Raw genomic sequence first — 22,141 nt, 5'->3', positions numbered from 1 at the left:
ACTTTAGTTCCATTGAGGTAGCAGAACCTCAAAGAAGGATACAGGATGCTGTTCCTCCACTGACAACCAAATGGGTTTTTTAAGCTGACTTCTTGGAACACACAGGGAGGCAAGAGAACAGTTGTGTTGTGCCTGTAGCATTAGTTGGGGCTAGACAGGATTTAAACAGCAGAGCCTTTCTTAGTAACAGGGTACAAGAAATTAGAACACGGCATAATTTTCTGGAGCCTGGGTGAGTTTGTATTCATAACAGGTGATGGCAGCCTTCTAAAATCTGAGCGCGCTAGAGCTGGAGTCGTTGGGCTTTGAGTACTCATAGTTTCCCAGAAAGTTTTAGCAATCATTTCATGTATGGAAGCACAATAGAAAGATAAGCATTTACATTGCAGTATGTACATATGCACATACAGGCTTCAATGGCCAAATGTTTTCAACAGAAACAATTCATTTTGTTTATCAGAGCCCAGCTGCACTGACCTTAAGGGGTCCATCTCTTCTGCAGGAAAAGACTCCAGGGTTCATCAGAATAGGCTTTCAGCTTCAGCTTGGAAATTATCTTGAGCCTGTGTAGCTTCCAGGGGAAGTTACTGGTGTTTCCAGGTGCTCAGTACCACTCTGAACTGGAACTTAGATTTTGGACTAATTTTTATGTGCTTATTAATGAGGATATCCTGGGAGGGGTTTCTTCATTTTTCATATGGATGCATCTGGGTTTTTAAAATAAGATGCATCATATAAATTAACTCATAAATCTTTATTGTGGTCACTTCAAATGCACTCTGTGATTCACAGTACAAAAATGCGATGCTTTGGTTTACCTAGAGGCTGCCTAATTCAGCTTGCTTTCTTGAGTCTTTCCTGCTGTGCTAGGGCATTTCTCAGGTCACCTACCAAGGTACATTTATGTTGTTACTAAATACCTCCATCCTTAAGTGATGGAAATCTATCTTCTTTAATTCCAGGCACTGGTATCACTGGAGAAATGCTTTTTCATAGTAGTTCAAAAATGGAAGAGGTGAAATTGAAAAAGAGGGAGGAGTACAGAGAGCCTGGTTATGCTGCTAAGACTCCATATAATGAGTAAGAAATTATAAAACTGTAATAAGGAGACTACTACCATTATCACCATTTCTCCCCCAGAGAAGGGGACAGAATTACCTGTGTGCCATAAACCATTAGCAGGCAGTAGGGTTTTTTCTCTAGCTTGTACATTAGTTTTTTTTCCTAAAGAAAAAGGATCTGTACAGGAAATGGGATAAAAAGCAATGTGGTAGTTAGCTTTGATAACTGGATAGAGTTTGTTTATCTTCAACTCAGAAAATCATTTAATAAGGTGTGTTACGGTGATCAGTGGGAAGAATCAAGAGGGTGACTGAAGTGGGGACAGCAGCAGGTAGTGCTGAAAGAAGGCTTTTCCAGGTCTGATTTGTCTTAACCATTAATGACATTGGCCAAATGATCAGTGTGGTGCTGTTGGAAAAACTGAAGCTGGGACAAATTTTAGCTGTTGAGACGCTTCCACTGGACAGAGGAACTACTGTGCAATTGCCCAAGAGCATGTTACAACTACTCTTGAAATGGCACACACAATTCCAGTCACCAGAATCCCAAAAGGACAGGCAGGATCTGGAACAGAGCACTGAAAGGTACTAAGGTGACCAGTGATATGGGAAGCCTTTTTTACAAGACTTAAGAGCTTTGGTAGTTCAGTCAGGCAAAATGAGGGAAGAGGGTCTATGATTTCTGTCTATAAATACATCAAACCATGAAACCCTCAAGAGAGAGAACAGCTATTTAAGTTTAAGGATAATGTTGGCACAAGAACAAATGGGTATAAGCTATCTGAGAATAAATTAGTCTGGAAATTAAATGAAGGTTTCTAAGCATCAGAGAAGTGAGATTCTGGAACATCCTTCTGAGTGAAAATAAATAGGATGAGGTTTAAGATGGAACATGGTCTTTCATGAAAGAGCTCCTGTGCTAGTAGCAGGAAGAAATGGGACTGTATGACCAAGAAGTCTCTTTCAATCTGTGCATCCGCCCTGCCCTCACCCTAGGCCAAACCCCTTCTCTTTTTCAATACTCTGAGCCCCACCTGCTCCTGCTCTGAAAGCATCATGGACCCCTTATCAGAATTCTGCATTGCAATAGATTGTTTTTAATCCTTCCCATATCTCCCTTATTTTTTTCCTTGCCAAGCTTGCTGGGCTGTAATGTTTCTCTTCATGTAATCCATCACAGACACAATGTCGCTTGTGCAAATTAAAATGCACCTCAGAATAATAAAAAAGGGCCTTTTTTTTCCTTCCTTCCCAGCAGCAGTTCCTCAACACAAACCATTTGTCTCTGGGCAGGAATTCAAGAATGTTAACCCTGTATGTGCTCCTGTAGGGTACACAGCACCTCCTGTAGGAACAACACTTGCTAGAGACGTGCAGTGCCGCAGGCTGCCTTGCGTTGGGGGCCTTGCATATGGCTGGAATTGTAACCCAGTTCTTTGCTCATTGGCATATTGATGATAAGGTTCAGTGCAACAAGATAAAGATGCTCAGTGTCTGAACAAAGAGACACAACCCATGAAAGCTACATAAACTGTGGTGCTCCACAGAACTCAGACAAATGGTCTAAGCTGAGCATTGTGTGTTGGGATCTTTAGAAGGAGTCATTGAGAACCAACTGAGTGATAGAAGGGTCACTAGGCTATGCCACACTGCTGCATGCTTCTGGAGGCTGTCATTGGCCTGGGTGGGCACTGCTAACTTGTGACGTAGAAACAAAGTTACAATAGCTCCTTTCCCAATGAATTCCATCCCAGCTGAGGCAGTGCATGTAAAAGGTTAAATGAAGGGCAGGATTTTATTTCTTGCTTATTTCATTTGGAGGGACGGTGTGAATTTCTCCTCAGTGGCATATAAATTCTATGAAGTTAAATATGCATTTTAAAAACTCATTTCATATGACGAGAAAGGTCCAAGACTGGACTAAGAGGTAGGCAGGTGCTAGAGGATCTCAATGTTTGGCCATAGAGAGGTCCCAGTGGGTTACCTCTTCCTGCAGCATGATCAGTATCTAATTCTCCAAGTCCTTTCTTGCATCCCCTTCTTCAGTTCAGGTGTTTGCTAAGCTTATCAGTGTGAGCTAATGTCAGCATTAGGGCAGTGAGACTTTGATGGCTTTCCAAATCAGGCATGAGGCTTGAATCACCCACTTTGACTTGAGGAGGAAGCATGTCCATGGGTGGAGGCAAGAACAGGCTATGCAGGATGTATAGAAGTCAACTAGCGCGTGAAGAAAGAGAGGGCCAAATCAATCAAGAATTTCAAATCTTCAGGTTTCTGGCAGAGGAGGTTTCTTCAGTCTTCTTAATGCCTATTTGGAATAACTAGTCAGGCGTGGCTAGAAAAATAATTATGTAACCAACAGTATGGAAATGCAGAGGTGTGCTGAAGAGACTCTTCTGTTTGGATGTCCCCAGTTTTCCCCTCACTAATTCAAGGGACTTCAGCTGTTGTACCATGCTGTAAAAGTTGGGTAGGTGAGTGGAAGTCACTCTTTAGAGCGTGAATTCTACTGCTGTAATTTGCTTTGTGTTAGCAGCAAGGCTGCTCTATTCTTGATTTCCTTTGGAGCCCCCAGACAAATGGCATAGAACCCTGTTCGTCCTGCTGTGAGTCTTGCTGTTTCCAAGCTTCACCTTTGTGAAAACTTTCTGTTTCCAGCAGATGCAAGAAGATTCCTTGAAGTTTCATTTCCAAACAAAACAAGGCAAGTGTCACACTACATTTCTGTGAGTGTCTATCGTTTTTCACTCATTTCCCATATTGTGGGTTAATCTGTTTTTGCATCTGCTATTTCAAATGACTTAACTGAAAGAGATTCAGAATTCTTAAATATACGAGGTCCCAGTAAGTTCCTTGGACAGACTTTTCAGTATGTGTGCTAGGTTCAATTTCTTCATCCCTTTTTAAAGAAACAGTAGATAGCCCTTTAGAAGGGGTGCATGAGTGTCTTATTTGTGGGAAAACTCTCACTGAAGTTCACATATTTTTATATGGAGCACAGTAAATTCAGCACACAGCAGTCAGTTGGAAGGTAGGATTCATTCACTGTACTGCTCACGAAGCTACTTGTAACAAGTTCAGTGAATGATTTCTGGATTCTATGGCCATGCTTACTTCTACCAGGACTGTTAATTGTATGTTCCTTTCTATTGCATTCTCCCAGACTGAAGTTGCAGTTTTTGTTGCATTTTGTCACATGATATATCTGGTTCCTATCTATCTCCAAAGGATTTCTCCTCAGAATACTCACACTTCTTCCATTTGCTGATGTTCTTGAGCATAGGGTGTCATCAGCAAAGCAGTTCATATTGCTTAAGTTTCTGTATCTCTGGACACTTGTGAAGGGAAAGCAGCCAGCAGTCCTCAGAGCCACCAGCTGAAGATAAGGCCAAGCTAGTATTGCAGGGCCTTCTTGCTTTTCCTGAGGCCTAACAGAATTGTCTTCAATTAGATGAGGAAGATGTCTAGTTCATGGACAGTCTAGTGGCATGTAGACGGGTTGATGAAAGTCTTAGCTCATCTTGATCAAGAGCATCTGCAAAACAAGAAGGTTGTAAACAGTACAGAGATTGGAGACTCATGAAAGCCTCTGAATCCTTGCTGTATTTGGCTCTGGAAGGTCACTCTCCTTACAGTGTCTCAGTTTTCCCACTTGCAGTCTAAGAACAGTGACAGCTACCTGCATCTCTTGCCATTAGTGGAGGAAGACGAGATGTGGATGTCAGGGAAAGAACTGCTAAGTATTTTACTGTTCTGTTAAAGGAAAGTGAGTTTAGCAGCAGTGACTCTCCAGCACCACCTAATACTGGGAGAAATGATCAATCAGACTGCTAGTGCTTGAAAGTCCAACTTGCCTACATGTGTGTAGTCCCTAAGTATGATTTTTTTTCTGTTTGACTCTGTGTGAGAATAGGGCAGAGGAGTTGGTCTGTTGACTCAGAGCAGTAGTAACCTGATAGTTGTGTGCTTCCCTGGAAAACAGCCATAACCCCTGTGCCCACTTCTTGTTATGTCCTGGCTTCATTGCTCTGACAGCATGAAGGATGTTTGGTTTTGTTCCTAAAGCTGCTGTCATTTATCATCCTCTTGTAAAGCCAGAATCCACTGCTCACCTGCCCTCCATCTGTCCCAGGTTTTCTGCTCCCCTCATATTCCAGAATTTTTGTATTCCAGAAATAAACCACTGAGTATTAGGGAAGCATTAACATCCTTTCTGCTCCATGAAAATATTGCTGTGACCAATGGTGATGGTCTGACCAGTTTTTAGCCCTTGGAGGCTTTGGAGGAGCAGCTCCAGTCACAGAATGGAGCTCTGATAGTAAGAAATAGACCTGAATAGTAAGAAACAAACCTGAAATAGTTGATAATTCCACAGAGATGGTATCTGGTCATGAATTGGGAAACTTATGTAGTTGGTGCCGGCAGAAGATTTTCAGCATTCAAATGCTAGAGAAGGAGATTCTATCATTCTATGATTCTATGAGAGGGATACAGTGTGCAAACTGCCCATTCGTCAGGCAGTGTAAGTCTCTTAAAACTGCCTGGGCTGTAGCGTGCCTGGATGTATGCAAGAACTGTGGAATATGTGGGAATAGAACATGACTGAAAGATTATCCAGCCTTATTCTGTATTGTATCTATGACCCAGAATGATCCACAAGCAGCTCTCTAAGTTCAGATCAGTGGTATATCAGTTTCTATGGACAAGCTGAAATAACTTAGAGACAAGCAGAAACTTCTGTTGGGACTAGAGATGATGGGATAAGGAAAATAAACTTAGCATTCATTCACCTTGTCTGCTCTAGCAATGATTTCAGATAGTAACAACCTGAAGCCAGCAAAAATTGTAGTTTGGAGCTGGATGTATGCAGCATACTAACTGCCATTTGTGGCACAAACATGAACTGTGCCTAAGGGATTTTTCTTCTGCCCTGCTTCAGCAGTAATAATGAGTCTCATCTCTTGAAGCCTGGAAACATGGCACTGTGTTTCTAGAAATATTGTGTAGGCCTTGTATGGGATTCCTTGGAGAGACAGCTTGTAATGTTAAGACTGCTTACAAAAGGGCCAGCTTTGGTCTTGCTAGGTTCAGAAGGATTTTGATAGGTACTGGACTCCATACAGAAGCCTGTTTTGGCATGATATCTTACAGTAAGCAGAACGATCTCACTCCACAGGCAAGAATTTTCCTATGCATCTGTTGGAGCTGTCAGCATTTGACTCTTACTGTCCTTATTTATAGAGCAATATCAGTGTTCTGAGCACTTCACAGATACATAAAAGAGAAGATTTCCTCTCTCCAAGGAGCTGACAGTAACTCAGATGTACAGGAGTCATGGGACAATAATTCAGGTTCTGACGAGGGCAGAAGTCTTTGCAATGTGTGAAGAGGGAAGCTTGTTAGCAACCATTTGGTGCAGGAAGCAGGTGTGGGTGATGGGGCCAAGGCAACGATGAGAGGAGCTATGAGAAAGTGACGAGGTAGCAGGTTAAGGGTTGAGGAAGAGAAGGGATGTGTAGGCAGTAAGGCTGCTCTCTGGGCTCAAAAGCAGTTTAGCTTGCAGTGCCCAATTCTTTTTCTGCTCCCTATAGTGAAAAAATAGAGAACATCTGCACCCTCCCTACTTCCCTTCACCTACTTCTCTGTCTGCTTACAAAGGGAGGGAATGATGCTAATGACTATCATTAGCAGTACTTACAGTTCATCTGTCAGGAAGCACCAAGGGCTGCATTTGCCAGAGAAATTCCTTGTAGCTGGATCTATTTGCTCAGGTCAAGGCCTTGCTTTCAGCATTTGGAAATCCTCAGCTTCTGAAGATCGGGCAGCTTAGCACTGGGCCTTGCTGTCATGTGCCTTGCAGAGCTGGCACAGGAGCTGTGCGGTCTTTTTACCTTGATGGCTCTCAGGGCCTGTTTGTAAATGTGTCTGTCTTCTCCTCCAAGCAAATCCTTGCAGTATTTCTTTTCAAAACTCCAGTTTCCATAGTCTGGGTGCAGAATTCAGTTTGTAGGTGGATCTAAGCTTAGCAACAGGGCTGCTTTTCTTACATACCTTTTATGTGTCCATGTGCCCTCTGTGAAGGGAGCTAGAGACTGCAAGTCAGCAGTGTCTCCTGTACAAGTCAGCTTAAGTTGTCTGTGCTGACTGTTGACCTCCCTCTTTTTTTCTTTTTTCTTTTTTTTTTTTTTTCTGGTCTGTGGCCATAGGCAGTGATTGCAAGAGAGAAAGACATCACTGTCCCCCCCTTCCTCACCTTTCACTTTGTGCCCTGGTCAGACTAAGCACTCCTGCTGCCTTTTATTAATCTTCTCCTGGGACAGTGTTATCAGCAGCCCATCAGCGTTCAACATGCCCTCAGTCACTGGCGTTAACTCGATTAGGGTAGCGACGAATGACTTACAGGGAAGCTCTTCTTCACAGGCAGTATTTGCATACAGTGATTGATGCTGATGCGTTCTCTAAACACATCCACATTTTGCATTTTAAACAAAGCAATTGCTGTGGAACCGTTCCCTGTCACTCAGTGGGATTTCCAGTGCCAACATAGGGCATACCTTCTATTTCATGAAATGGCCTTACTCTTGCCCCAAGGGGAGTTTCAGATGGGATGAAGGGAAGGTCACTGACTCCACCTTACGTTGAGAGGGGAAGAAATGAAAGCCTCTTGTGTGTCTTGGCTTGTGAAGTTGCTTGTGGACAGTTTGGTGCTTTGTGGCAGTGTTGCAGTCAATGGGCTTTCCATCAGGAAGGTCAGGTTTACACCCAGGCTAGCACCTGGGCACTACTGCATAGATGTAGGTGTATATATACACATAAATACACCTTCCTTGACCAATTGTCAAAAGAAGCAAATATGCCACTTTCTTCCAATTTCTCCTGAGGATTTTACTGATAGACACGTGCAAATGAACTTTTGAATTGGCATGGTGTCCTGAGCCATGTCTACTGAGGAGTGGGTGAGCTGAACTTATGCTTGAAGGAAAGGCAAAAGGAACAAAGTGACTCTGTCTGTGGTGAATAGGGTTGGTATGTAACAAGGGAATGCAGCTTGCTTTGCAAAGATCACTGGTTGTTTTTTTTTTTTCTTTTTATTTTAAATGCGGTTTCCTCCCTTTCAAAGCAAAAGGGAATTTGCCAAGAAAGTAACATATTTCGAACAGCTGCAAAGACTTACCTGGGATTTAGGCTGCAGAGTTCCTTGAGGCCTGCACTCACTCTTCCTCTTTGTCTGTGGAGGGCAGGGATGACTGTGGAGGAAGGATAATAAAAGCCACTTATACTGCTCGTACAGAGGTCTCAGAAAGAGCATCTCACAGAGGCTGCCAGTGCTCTTTGGTCTGCAGGTGCTCCTGGTTTGCTCCTGGTTAGGGCTCATCACTTTCAACAAAACTCATAGAGATCTGCTGGTGCTCCAGTGAGATCTGGAATTGCTTAGGGGAAATACTTATTTCACTCATTCTGTCATTAATTTCTCATCTTGTGCTTATCTCAAAGGTCTTGCAATGAGCTGCTCGTTGCCCATTTTGAGTCTGAAAACTTCCTAGTTTTACAAAGCTAGGCACTTCATTTGTGGGCACAGACTGCCTGCTTCATAGAATGTGGGAGCTCTGTGGAGAAGATGGCCTTTCATCTCATGCCACACCATATTAGTTTTACGAATGTGACAAGTTCAGCTTTGCACAAACAACATATTGCCCACGTCTTGCTCTATTTGGTATTGTATTCAGATGGTCTGAGTGCTCAGTGATGTGGCCTAGGAGAAATGACTGCAAATTTCTTTGTTGTTTGAGTGACAGCTTGCTTCCAGAGGTAATTAGAGCTGTTTGGCGCTTTGGTGCTCCCATCCCCTTGCGGATTTGTAAGGCATTAGGTGTGTGGCAACTCAGAGAGAAGCATAGAGATGCTCCAGTTCCCAGGTCATAAACGCCGCAAAATTTATAAATCCTAATATCCACTTGGACTTGGGACTACAGTGGAAAAGAAGCACTGTAATGACCTTTCAAGGGGTCTTTTAATTTTTCAGAAATCCAAACAGGAAAATTTAGACCTAAGGAGTCTGAGTAAAAGTGAGTTGTATTGCCATTATGTGGATGCATGGGAGTTAATATCTACTCAGAAAAATTCTGGAGCTCTGATTTTTTAGCTGGAAAAGAAAACAAAGTCATGATAGTTATGAAAGTTGTTAAGTTAGAATGTTAAACAAAATTCATTCTAGGAACAGAAAGAGCAGCACAGTCAGTCATCTTGAGGGCAAAGGTGAGGAACAAAGTGATTTTAGTGTTTTCCATGGTTAGTGGTTGCTTCTCTCCTTGTTGGCCAGGAGCTTGTTGGCCTCCTGTTTGTGTACTATGCTCTCACTGATGCAAAGCATGTCTGTGTCATGGTTTCCTGCCAGCCAGATGACGAAATGATAAAGTCAGCTACGCCAACTAGTTAGGTAGCAAGCTGTGTCATGTTTTCTCTTCTCTTTCCTATTTCTCTCACTTTTTTCTCCTTGGAAACTCAAAATATGTGTGAGCACGAAGGCAGCAGCCTTCCTAGTTATGAGAAGTCTCCCAGCAGAAATAAGCACGTACCTATGGTGTGGACTGGCAAGGAAATAATGTTATGGCCAGGCCTGTCCCTTCTCATTGAGAGGTGCTACAAACTACAATGGGACTACAAAGGGAGAAGACTAACAAGGAAGAAATGATTTTTCAGAGCACAGAGTTCCTGGGACACTGCTGAATGCTCTTTTTGTGTTACAATTCAGACCTTTCCTCTCCTTGTCATTTCAAAGGTATGGTGTGTTTCTGACTTGCTGGGTAGCCACCTACCTGATGGATGCTCATGAAAAAGCTTATCTCACTTCTCAGTTGTGGCAGAGATGTCAGCAGGACATTTTCCTGAATTGTGGCCTTCCAGTACTTAATGGGAGCATATAGACAGGAGGGAGAATGACTGTTTACAAGGGTGGATAGTGATAGGGGTGACAAGGGGGAATGGTCTTAAACTGAGACAAGGGAGGTTTAGGTTAGATATTAGGAAGAAGTTTTCCACACGGAGAGTGATGATGCACTGGAACAAGTTCCCAAGGAGGTTGTGGATGCCCCATCCCTGGAGGCATTCAAGGCCAGGCTGGATGTGGCTCTGTGCAGTAGTTGGTGAGCCTGCACATAGCAGGGGGGTTGAAGCTAGATGATCATTGTGGTCCTTTTCAACCCAGGCCGTTCTATGATTCTATGACACCATCTCTGCTCACCTTGTGCATTACTGTCCCAGCCCTTGCTAGCCCTTCTCTCTTCATATATCACCAATGAAGTGCAACTACCTGTAGACACAGCAGCCCAGACAGTTTCTGTTGCAGTTTGGTTTTGACTCACTTCATCTTTGAGAGGAGCAGTGTTTATCTGTTGGGCGAACAATTTCTGCTGCGGAGAGTGGAGGGCCAGGCTCAGTGAAAAGGGCATTTAGTGCTGTGGCCCACGGGAGGATAAAAGCCACCAGCAGTGCAGAAAACCTTGCACCAAAGAGGTGACAGCACTTGTGCTCAGCATGGTATTTCACTGGCAGCTTGTGGTAATTTATTTATTCCTTGCATTCGGATAAGTAACACATGCAGCAGTCAGGCTATCCTGTGCTATCTTAATGTATAAGAATATCAGGAAAACTGATAGAATAAACTTAGGAGCACACTCCAGGTCACACAGCAATGACAAACTCCAGAATGCATCATTAATACCACTTTTTGTGGGCATGTTCTGTGAGAAAAGCAAGACAAGACATAAAAGGATTCTCAAATTCTAGTCCAAGCTGATTCAAGTTGAGTATCTTAATATTTTGAGAAGTCCCAGGCAACACTTCTCTGATGTTTCAGCCACTTTTCAGGATAAACCTTTTTGTAAGCAGCATGCCTTGGGGGATAAGAGATGCTTTGCATGCAGAGCAGCCATGGATGGGAAGGAAAGCCCCAGCCTGAGGAGCTGGCACAGCCATGGGTGCAGGAATGAGAGCTGTGCTGGGCAGTGGGCTGATCCAGCCTCAGCCACTCAGTGTGCACTCAGATAGGAAGCTTCCACTCCTCTCCAGCAGCTTTACCCTGCTTGCAGCACAGGCTTTGCAGCTTAGCAGAGACCTGCAGAAAACAGGTCAGATCTGACTTTCCATTACTTAAATATTACATAAGATTTTCTTTGTTAAAATAATCACCTGATAATTTCTGTAAAACTGAAACATCTTATTTGCCTATCTGCTGAGATTTTCTTTATCCCCTGCTCTTTCTTATAGCTGACAAGTACATGGGACACCAAGTAGTCCAAGCACTTTATTTTTTGTTTGGAAAGGCTGAGTGGTCTCTTTGCTTAAAAAGAAAAAAAAAAAGTTGAGAAACACAGTTGGGAAGTCCTGGTTCTGTCCTTTCCTTTTGACTGCTCATTTTAAACATATTCAGAAGGTGTTTGTGATTTATTTGTAAAATGCTTTCGCTTTCTGTGATCACTGAATGTGAACACAGTGGTATTTCTGTAATTGCTGTAACTCAATTCAGGTTAATAACTACTTTGCCAAATGAACACAGCATCATAGGAGCACTGCCTTTTTAGTCTAGCACTGACAACACTCATTAGCTGGTGGTGCCCCACTGCATGGCTCTGCTACCTTACGCAGGCAGGATTTGGAGGCCCTCTTGGACTGAGCAGTGGAGCTCTAGGGAAGCAGGGTATTTCACTGACCAGCAAGATTTGACACAGTTTCTCCGATGAACTGCGCCTGTTAGAGAAGTTGCTGTGATCCTGTCTGACTGGGCTGTGTCTGAGGCCTGTACTTTTTTCCTACCTGCACAGGAAGCTTGAGAAGGACAGGAAAGAATGCCCTGTCTCAAGTGTCAGTATCACTGTTGTTTTGCAGATGCCCTTCTCTTACCATCCTCTAGATACAGGCAGTCACTTCTGATGAATTGTATTCTTCTCAAGGCTGGAATGCTAGCACGTTTTAGCAGAGCCTTACCAATGGGTCCTGCTAAGCTGGGTGACCCTCCTTCCAGATGGAAGTGGTCCAGAACAGCTTGGTGCGGTCAGCTGGCACAGGAAGCTGAATAGACACTGACATCCTTCCCGCTCACTTGAGCAGTGTGTCAGGAAGAGGGCAGAAGGAGAGAGGCTGTCTGAGGAGTGAACAAACCAAACCATACCAAACATTAGCAGTAAGTGCTCAATCATGAACAGCCAGAAAGTTGTGCTGGAAAGAAGAAATACACGGAAGCAGCAGTAGCAGTGCAGGATTTTCTGCAGCCACAAGTGCTCAAAGCTGAGGATAGCCCTCAGAAAAGAGGATGCCTATGCTAATACAGTCCCCGTGAGCATCATTCCCTTAGGATGCTGCTGAAAGGTTATGGTTGGATGAAAAAAGCAGCGGGGGAAATAAGTGATAATCCCAGGCTTGGTTACAGGGGTTCATTAGATACAGCACTATCTGGTGAAATTGTACTTCTTTCTTAATCCTTTCCAAAGGATTTGTTGACTTATAGTAACATTAACCACTGGCAAAAAGGTATATACAAGGGTTTGGTTCAAAAGTGTGTGAATTTAATAATGTAAATGGTAATGGAAAATTACTTGCACAAATGACTGCTTTCAATGTCGCAACAGAAAAGAATTTACAATACTAGAAATGTAATTATTGAAGGTGATTAAAATTTTGGCTTCAGTTAGATTATATTCCTTCCAAATCCAACACTCTTCACTCCAGAGAGATTATTCATAACTTACATATTGCACTTGACTTAATTGGCATATGGAGTAAAAACATGATTTATCTGCTTTGTTCTAACCCATCTATTAAATGAAGCCTTGTTTTGTGTTTGACTCTTGCAGGTTTAGGTAAAGTGCTTTTAGTTTGCTCTGTCATGGCTTTTCCTTATCTGATCACTGTTCTGCTTTTTATTATTCAATGATTGCAGTTATGCGGAGGCCGTGTCATAAAGCATATTGAAAGTGTAATGCCACTTGAAATCCGAGAACAAAATGTATGGTTATTTCATTCACCAAAGTAATTCACTCGATGCTGAGCCTCTTGATGGCACACTCGGTGTGTTCGTTTCAGAGAAGCAGTAGCCAGGTATTCGTGAACTTACTAATAAAGCTGGGATTTCTAAACAGAAATCAAGTTTTATAGTGCAATAGGAAGGAAGGAATTTTTAAAAAATCTATTATTTGATGCATCAAGGAATGCACTAAAGAGCTCCTCTTTTAAAAATCCATTTCTCCTATGACGAAAGGATTAGATCAGATAAAGGCTGAGGTGTCTTTATTTGAGATGGAGGAAAAAAGGCCACACCCACCTTGTTGTGGTTAGGAAAGTAGGGTTTGCATAGGCTGATCTTGGCTGTGAGCTGTTTTGAAAGTAAATGTGAACTTCAGCAGGGCTGTGAATGAAAATATAGCTAAGAGATGTGGTGAGTGAATGTTTGTGTGTGGATAGATACAAGAAGAGAGCTTTGTATGTCTCTCAGATGGAGACAGTGTTTGTACTTTAAAGCATCTCACCCAAGGCAGAAGTTTGCCTTTCTCAATATCCCATTTTTCTAATTTAATTCGTGCAGTGTGTACTCAGTGAAGGGGGAAGGCTGGCAGCTGTCCTTCATCCCTGAAAAGAAATGACAGAGGGTGAAACTGGGAGAGATTTAGACGAGTGTGAATGGTAGGGAAAAGTGAGTATGGGACTGTTCCTTGTGCTTTCTAATGCAAGCTGTAAGGGCATGAAATAAGAATAGCTGATGGCATGTCCACAGCAGGCAAAGAAGCTGTTTCTTTTAGCAGTGATCCACAGAACTCATCGCTGCTGCAGAGGCTGAATGCTTGTATCACCTCGAAAAGTGGGTGGACAAATCCATGTAAGAAAAGCCAGCAGGGGTGGTTAAATGCAGAGGCTTCATCTCTATCTTCAGGAGCTTTTGTAAATGGCCAGGAGCTTTAGTTTTGTACCTCAGCGCCCTATTTTTTTTGTTCTCTGGTCATCTGCTGCTGGCTAGCAACAGCTGCTTCTGTACGCAGTGTGTCCTGTCCAGAGACCATTTGCTAAACACTTCCAACCTGTGTCAGCATGCAGCCAGTTAGATTTTGGAAGGGTTCAGTGAAGCACTGAACTCTTCAGCAGTCAGGGATGTGTCAGTGGTGGCTGTTGTCTGTCTCCGTTGTTCTTACAAATGGTGCTTTGAGCATCTGGCCGGTTCTGGTCTTTCTTGTGACCTCACTCCTGCTTGTCATTATTTGGATACTGCTACTCCCAGAGCTGAAGCTCTTTCTAGCCTTACCTAAGCCCTATGGAACAAAGCCCACAGAAGGCCGTAACCATGCTGGTCCTCTCAAAGCTGATTAGCACTTATGTAAAGAGACTTTCTGGCTGCAGTTCTTTTGGCTCTGAGTCATTGTTTTTGGCTTGCCTAGCCAGCAATGTTTTGAACCAGAGCTGCTGTGTTTTGCTGGGCTATCTAAACTCAGTGCTCGTTTGTGACTTACCATCCTCTGTCTTGTCCAGCCCCCAGCAACACTGCTCAGCTTCTCCTCCTGTTCCCCAGACAGAGATGGTCAAGCTTTTCCATGGTGTCATTCAAGTTGATAGCAATGGCTTTGTAAAGAAACAGGCTCAAAGCACAAACTCTGCCACTTTTTGCTACTGGAAAGTTGAATGCTGAAGTTTTCTGTGCCTAATATTTGCTCTCATTAACTGTTTGATACGTTAGCTGGAAGGAGGAAGACACTGGTTGTCTTCATTTTATTTTGGGTGCAGGCAGTCACAAACAACTACCTCAAACTGTTATAACATTTGGAGCTGAAGAACATATTCCAGCAGTTAAACATGCCTCTAACTTGAGAGACAGAGAAATGTGTTTAAAGAACATGGTTTAAAGAAACGTTCTTCCCTCCCTGCTTTTTGACACAGAAGTGAGATTGCCCTCTGCAACACCTGACCACCAGCTCAATGACTTCAGCACTTGTACCCACTTCATCAGCACTGGGCAGCTGCTGCAATGCTTGCAACACTCTTGATGTCACTGTTGGGTTTAAGCCAATGATGTATTTTATGATTAGAGATTTTGTTTTTCACTGGAACAACTTCAAGGCTTTTTCATCACTAGCTCATGTTTATTCCTTGCACCAGTGGAGAGAAAATGAGTGAGTGGCAGAGACCAATCTGTGCCAGATACTGACGACAGTGTCTGTTTTACCAGCCCTCAGCCATGCTGATCTCAAAAAATGTCAAAAGTTTACTGGGGATTTTTTCTCTGGATAGAGGAAAACACCAAAATGAGGGCATTTAAATAAGAGGTTGGACTTTTCTCCCTTCCCTTCTGTAGCATGCACAAATGAGGCCTTCCCCCACCCCAGCCCCTTCAGTGGGTCTCTGTGCATCCTGAGAGACAGAACAGAGCATTTTCTAAATACAATAAACATTACTCTGTCATGATTAGTTTTTACATTTCTGTGTTTTATTTCTTGTTTTGTTTGAAATGACCTGTACCACAAGAATACAATTTATTTATTTCACAGGTTTTTCTTTCTTTCTTTTTTTAAGGAGCAGATAATAGTTAAGTAGATACTGTTTATTTCACTGTCTATAACTCCCTGCATCAATCTCACAGCCTCTGTCTCTTTAGCTTCCCTCTATAAGCCAGCCACAAGAACATACAATCGGCCATACAATTGATTATAGCTTGTGGATACAAAGTGGAAGCACTTTTTCTCAGCTCCAATTGGTAATAAAAGCTCAACAAGTTACATTCTAGGGTCTTCCTCAGTGATTTTCCCCTCTAATAGCTGCTTAAATGTTTCTGGTGAATTTGTTGTTTAAAAAAAAAGATGACAGCTGACAAAGAGAAAAATAATGCCCCCTTAGTGCAAACAGTACTGCGAGGTTCTGATTGTTGCAGGGGACTTTCCTGTAACTTCACAGTTTTGCAGCGAGGTGTAATGCCCGAGTTTCCCCAGAAACCTCATTTTTGTGTAGTGTTTTACCCTTTCCTTTAATTGATCCCCATGAAATTAATTTTGCAATACAGGCCAGAGACTGCTGTTCCCGGAGAAGAATGTGCCCAAAACAGAAGAACTGGTCACTTGGGAAGATCTGCCTTTTCGCAGTGGCTCACAGGTACGTGGTTTCTGTTATCTGCACATGCATATCGGGGGCTAGAGCTGCTTTTACCATACTAGCTGCATGTCAGCTTCATGCTTATTCACTGTCACCGACACACTTACCTCTACAGTTTAGCTTTTCTTTTCTTTAAGTCACAGAAATTGAGGCCCAAACTCTGTCATCTTTTGCCCCATGCAAAAGGACAGCTGTATGGAGCTGACTCTGTTAGCCCCATATTACAAATGAATGGCATAAGAAACACTGACCAGAACCCACCTCCCAGTTTATGCCTGAATTCCACATCTCCAGACCTCTTTGTAAGAGCCTATGAGAATCCCAAGACCTAAGCAGTTGCTGAAGCCTCATTTCCCACGTCAAACTTTACTGAGGGGACTACACTAAGATGTCACCCTTTTCTGCAAGCCTGACCTGCTGTGTAGCTGGACATGCTCCTCTTTTGTGGCAGCATGCTGGTACTAGTGAGGCACAGCAGATCAGAGAAACTGGAAAGGGATGAGATGCACGTGAAGCCTGCACTTGTCTGAAAGGCCAAGAGACCTGCCTTGCTTCCCAACTAAGATGGTATAAGCCTTTTAAGGGTTAAATCTAGGCAGGTGTTTCTGTCCCCATTCTTGGGAAACAGTTTGCATCCCTGGTATAGAGAGATAAATACATGCTAATTACTGCCTGGTTCAGTTCCCATCCTGTTTCAGAAGCAAACCAGCAAAATTTCCAGGCCTACTACCTTCAAGCAATGAGGGGATATCCAGTTGGGCTCCAAGATTATGCAGCTGTAATGGAGAAAGAAAGTCCAGGAAAAAAATGAATTTAGTATCTTTATATTGTTCTGCCAACGCAGCCGTTGCCTCCATACTCTAAATAGACAGCAGTTGCTGTTAGCTAGAAGGTAACTCAGCAGCCCTCCTTTACAATCATGTTTTCTAGGTTATTTTCCCCTCTGTTCTGAAAAGCAAGCCCAAGTTCAAATTCAACAAAGCTGGAGGAGTCTTTTCACACTCACAGAATGGTTGAGGTCCTCTGGTCCAACCCCGCTGCTCAAGCAGGGTTACTTAGAGAAGATTTCCCTGGAACTTTTTTAAAATGACCTTCCCAGCCAGGGCCCAGCAGAGTAAGACTTGCTTCTTAGGAACTTTTCAGCCCACTTTGGGACAGCTGTGAGGCAGGCTGGAACACAGTGTGCTGCAGCTGAGTGGGACTCAGCAGAGAAGCAACAGTGGTCAAGTGAGTCCTGCTTAGAGACCACAGCACAGCAAGTGTGTGAGAATATTCATGCCACAGCCAGAAAGAGTTGCCAGGTTGCAACACGCTGCAAACTGGCTCTAGTGAAGGCTTGCATTTCAGTTTGGTCCCTCTCATTCACAGATAGATACAGAGATTGTAAGCGCAACCAAAAGCTATCATTTTTCTCCCCAGCTCTCTCTGGGAGGGTGAAGGTGAAAAGAAGCACAGGTATCTGTTCAAGCACAAGGCCACTGTGTAATTGCTGCTGCTTTGAGTGTGGAAACAATCCCAGCTCCCTTGTGCCTTCTGACTCCTGGGTCTTTGCTGGCTTACTAATGTGCCTGAAGCAGGACTGAATTCCTTTATGTAGTGAGTACAGAATGGGTGAGTAGCTATGACTGTATAGTGTTGGGAGAACTCAGAGGAGATGGAACTGAACTAACTAAAGGACCAGCAGAGGGCTAGCAACATGAGCTGAGAGCTCAGTAGCAGCGAAATTTCCCCAGTTTCTGAGCTAGCCTGAGCTTTGCACTGAGATACATGTTCAGTTCCAGTAGAAAACAAGCACCCGGTACCTCCCTGATCACACTCCACAGTTTGGAAGGCTTCCTGTGCAGGTCACACCACTGGGTTATCCAGGAACGTAAGCCTAGGTTGAGAAGAGGCAGCAGAGGCAGTGGTGTCTCAAATACAGATCAGAGGCTTCTCCTCAGCTCACAGAATGCCAAGCTAGTTTTTTCAAGCCACCCAAAATCCCCTCTGAATACTGAGAATGCAGCAGTTGTGATTTAGCCAGCTGAGCTAAACTAAGGCTCAGACACAGTAGAAACCTAGTGACATGAGTAAACAAACGTTCCACCACTTCTTCTCTGACCACCTTGAGGTCAGATATATCTCTTCCATCAGTGAGAGAACCTCTTACCAGGTCCAGGGATAATCCATGCTACCTTTTTTGCTCTGTTGAGGATAATGGGATGAGGCAGGGGAAGACAGTAGTTGGGATATTGGATCTGGGGGTTCCACGCCAACCTCTAAGCTTATTTGCCTAGGCTGCCACAAAAAAAGGAAAAAAAAAAACCACGAAGAAAAAAAAAAAGCAGTCTCTTGGGCTCAGGAGCTGTCTCCCCCAAAAAGCAGTTCCTTTGATTTCTAACTAGTATTTGGCAATAAGCCTAAGTCTCTGTGGCGGCAAAGATCTATTACTTGAATGAAGTCTAGGCAAGCCCTGGTTTGGGGTGTGTTTATACTTGGGTGGTAACCATGCAGACAAAGCCTTGTGCTCTCTGCCACAAGGAACAAGTGGGAAATGGCACTCAGCTGCACTGAAGAGGCAGGTTTTATATACTACAGGGCGAAAAGTGCAGAAAAATTGTAGTTAGCACCACATAGGAAAGGATGCAGAGATTATCAAGTCAACCCAGCACAAAAGCTTACACCAGAATCTGTTTTTCTCACTACCTGGGAGACTTGCATTCTCTCAGGGACATACATCCTGCCTCTTCAGGGTCCTGCGGGGATTGCACACGGGAGGGACTAGCCAGGCGTAATGACACGCTGTACAAGGTCGCAGGGTATCTTACACAGTTAGGAGCATCTTTCCTGGTAAGAAGTGGGGCCTGTATGTACAAGTGTTAGCTGGCGCTAGAGGAGCCTGGGAGGCAGCCATTTTGATCAGGAGAGGTCCAGTACTGCTCTTCTCCAAAGGAGCATCTGCCCTTTGTTAGAGCCAGAAGGGTGACAAAATGAAGGACCCTGGCTGCTTCCCTTTCTATCTGACCCCTCACACCACAAGCAGATAAAGTTTATATTGACTCTATTCTTCGTCTCTTCCTGCTTCAGTCCCCACTCCCTCTCCAGCACTGGTGGAGGGGGCTGGGGACCAGGCGGCCGGCACAGTGCTGAGAGCAACATCGCTCAGAGGGGCTGAGCCCCAGCGACCGCCTCAACAAGTGCAAGAGCATATTCTGGTATTTCCACAGAGAAAACAAATGAAAAAAAGAGAAACAGGTGACTGATTAAAAGAGTTTTCCCCCTCCTGTACATGAGATTCTGCAGTCACGCCGACAGATAGACATTAAATAATTCTTCCATAATAAATGATTGGAGATAAAAGCCGGCGGTGGCTGCTGCTGCTGTTTGGATTGCTCCGTTGTCTGCATCTTTGTTTCTAGTTTGTTCCCCGGCCATTGTTGGCTGGCACTGGGGCTGTCAGACCTTTGCCTCTAGCATTTCTAGGAAGAGTTTATGCATGGGAACCTTGCCCTGCAGTTTGATGCTGTAGAAGTGCTGCACAGCTTTGGCGGCTGTCTGCCGCAGGAGGGGCAAGGTCAGGAGCAGCTTCCCTGCTCGCCGGGGCTCCTCGTTGCGCTGACTCAGCTCGTAGTCCTGCAGGGCTTCGTGGAGAAGGTCCTGGAGCTTCTGCACCGCATCCATGTCCTCTATGTGCATAGAGTCTGGGGGGAAGGGAGAAGAGAAAGCAAACAGGACATGAGGAAGGAAACAGTTTCCAGTATTTCAGCTAAAGATCCTTTTTTTTAAAAAAAAAAAAAAAAAAATTGCTTTTCTCTTTTGTTTTGTAAGGGGAAAAAAAATCCAACTTGCTTGCAGGTGCTGAAATTTAGTGTCAGGCCCAGGAGCTGGCCCTAGCAGTGCAGGAACAGTAGAAATGTTACTGGGGTTTGTTGTGCCCTGTGTGCCCACTTTGCTGGTTACTCCAGGCTGCAGGGGGTCGGCCAGGGGTCTTTGTGACTTGCACATTCACTTGCCCTCCATGCTCCTGCGGGGGAGTCACCCTGCAAGGGGCGGCATCTGCTGTGCTGCCGCTTGGGAGCAATCTCATTAAGAATAATTAACACTGCTGTAGCGCTTCATCTGTCTAAACTACCTAATTGCCATGCAGCTGCTCAGGGTGTCAGCAAGACAGAAAAGCCCCAGCAGGTCACAGTCAGTGTGCCCAGGGGTGTTGCCAGCCCCACCTTTGTGCATATGCCCCTATTTTCAGAGACTGCCAGCAGCTGCTCGAGTTTCCCAATTCAGTCCTTCTAGAAATCTGCACCTCCTGCAAAACCTCTTCCTTTAGGCTGCCAGGCTGCTGGAGAGGCTAACAGAGAGTGCAAGGCTAGCATGGCACCTCGGTGTATCTCTGAGGCAAAGGCAGCTGATAGTGACCAAGTCCTGGGTCAAGCTGAGGCACCGACGATTAACACAGACTGCTAAATCTGTGGGGAAGTCTTGATGGCAGAGGGCACCACAACAGAGGAGAGATGTTAGATTAGAGAAGCTAGCTAAGCACCATGTTGTTGAAGGTTTTCTCCCCTTCATCTTGCTGATAGTTGCTTCTGCCTCACAATCCTGACAGAGTTACACACTGTTGCCTTGTCAGAGACAAGTCAACAGTGGTCAGAGACTTTTAACCAATATTGAATGCACTGGTGAAGATTCCTATTTTGGCCATGGGGCAATGAATCTAGAAGCAGAAGCAAAGGGATGCTAGAATAAACATACAGTTGCACCTGTCTGCCACTCTAGCTGGGCTCTGCAGTGTAACAGTGTCTTGCTCAGCCTACATGCATCCAACGCAAATGTGAGGACTTGTTTCCCAAGTCTGACAGCAATAGAGGAGGAGGAAGGCTGGATGAAATGCCAGAATCTCTCCAGAAATACACATAATCTCTACGGAGAGCTCAACACAAATTGGAGACTGTGAATTTCATAAAATACATGTACAGTAGATGCTATTTATGACGTATGATTCATAAAGTATTACAACAGCCAAGAAAATAATATGTCTAACAAGGAAGCTGTTTAAAAAGATGTTTAGAAGGAATGCACTAATTAGGGGATATCAAAGGGTTGTACTTCCAAGATGCATATTGGGAAAAAATCATTATTGCTGTATTTGCTTTTTGTAGCCAAGAGACCAGGCAATGAAGCCCAGAAAAGGGCTGGTGGGTCCTCATAGTGACTTGAGTTTGCCCCAGAGGTTGATTCTGAAAGAAGAGAGAGAAAGGAACGGAGGGAGGGAGGAAGGGAGAGACAGAGAAACAGCCTGGCAAATTCTCCGAGAAGCAGGTGGTGCCTCTGGAGAATTTCCATACACCATTAGGAGAAGCATTTCCTTACAAATTGCAGAGGTGATTTTGGAGAATAGAAGCATCAAGAAGTGGAACTCAAAGAGAAATATGCTCCACACTTTCTACTTTATGTGTGTCCTTCTGGCTGGGGGCACGAGGGAAGAAGCAAGAGCTCCTGTCAGAGCTTACAGAGTCCAGTAGGTGCTGGAGGCACAGTAAAGTCATGCTTCAGGTCAGGGGTTGCTGCTGCTTCTGCTGTGCAGTAGACAATGCTCAAGCTGTGCCCTTATGCTACCACCAGGCCTCTGTAAGGTGAGGAGACCCTAACAGCACTAACTAGCCAGGCATATAGATGGAGACAAATTGGGGAAATAAAGATCCAAGGCCTGTCTTTCTTCTTCTCCCACTCTTTGCTGAAAGATGCTCAAAATCAGCAGCTGACTGCAAAATATAAAATAACACTGCAGGATTAATTTCCTTTCAAGCCATCAATGAGCTGGTGTCAATGGCATTGATAAACTGTTAATTACAAAATCAATAGCTATGAATTTTTACAGCTGTCAGAGCACTGAGGTGCTCTGGAGGCAGCCTGGTCATGTTCGTAAGGGTCAGCAGGCCTACATATGAGGCTTCGTGTTAGAAGCCTTTTTCTCCAGC

The 22,141-nt window shown here is 44.1% G+C and overlaps 1 protein-coding gene and 1 long non-coding RNA gene across 10 annotated transcripts in view; one reads left to right on the top strand and one right to left on the bottom strand.

Annotated features, from left to right (window-relative positions):
* LOC125695019 (uncharacterized) overlaps positions 1–22,141 on the top strand; it is a 113,084-nt gene that overhangs the window by 87,158 nt on the left and 3,785 nt on the right. For all 3 annotated transcript variants that reach the window (XR_007377777.1, XR_007377776.1, XR_007377775.1), the window contains one exon: positions 16,096–16,184. This is a non-coding gene — a long non-coding RNA (uncharacterized LOC125695019). The remainder of the gene's footprint in view (positions 1–16,095; positions 16,185–22,141) is intronic.
* The window catches only part of ESRRB (estrogen related receptor beta), a 159,212-nt gene continuing 152,574 nt past the window's right edge, over positions 15,504–22,141 (bottom strand). For 6 of the 7 annotated variants that reach the window (XM_048949009.1, XM_048949011.1, XM_048949012.1 and 3 more), the window contains one exon: positions 15,504–19,864. In XM_048949009.1, coding sequence (XP_048804966.1) covers positions 19,620–19,864 — 245 coding nt within the window. In that variant the 3' untranslated portion in view covers positions 15,504–19,619. Of the gene's footprint in view, positions 19,865–20,087; positions 21,926–22,141 lie in introns of those variants that run through there. The other variant, XM_048949014.1, reaches the window with a different exon arrangement.

Source organism: Lagopus muta, chromosome 6 (assembly GCF_023343835.1).
Source record: "Lagopus muta isolate bLagMut1 chromosome 6, bLagMut1 primary, whole genome shotgun sequence".
NCBI classification, from domain to species: Eukaryota; Metazoa; Chordata; class Aves; order Galliformes; family Phasianidae; genus Lagopus; species Lagopus muta.
Note: the sequence above shows the minus strand (reverse complement) of the source record. Positions and strands in the feature narration are given on the sequence as shown.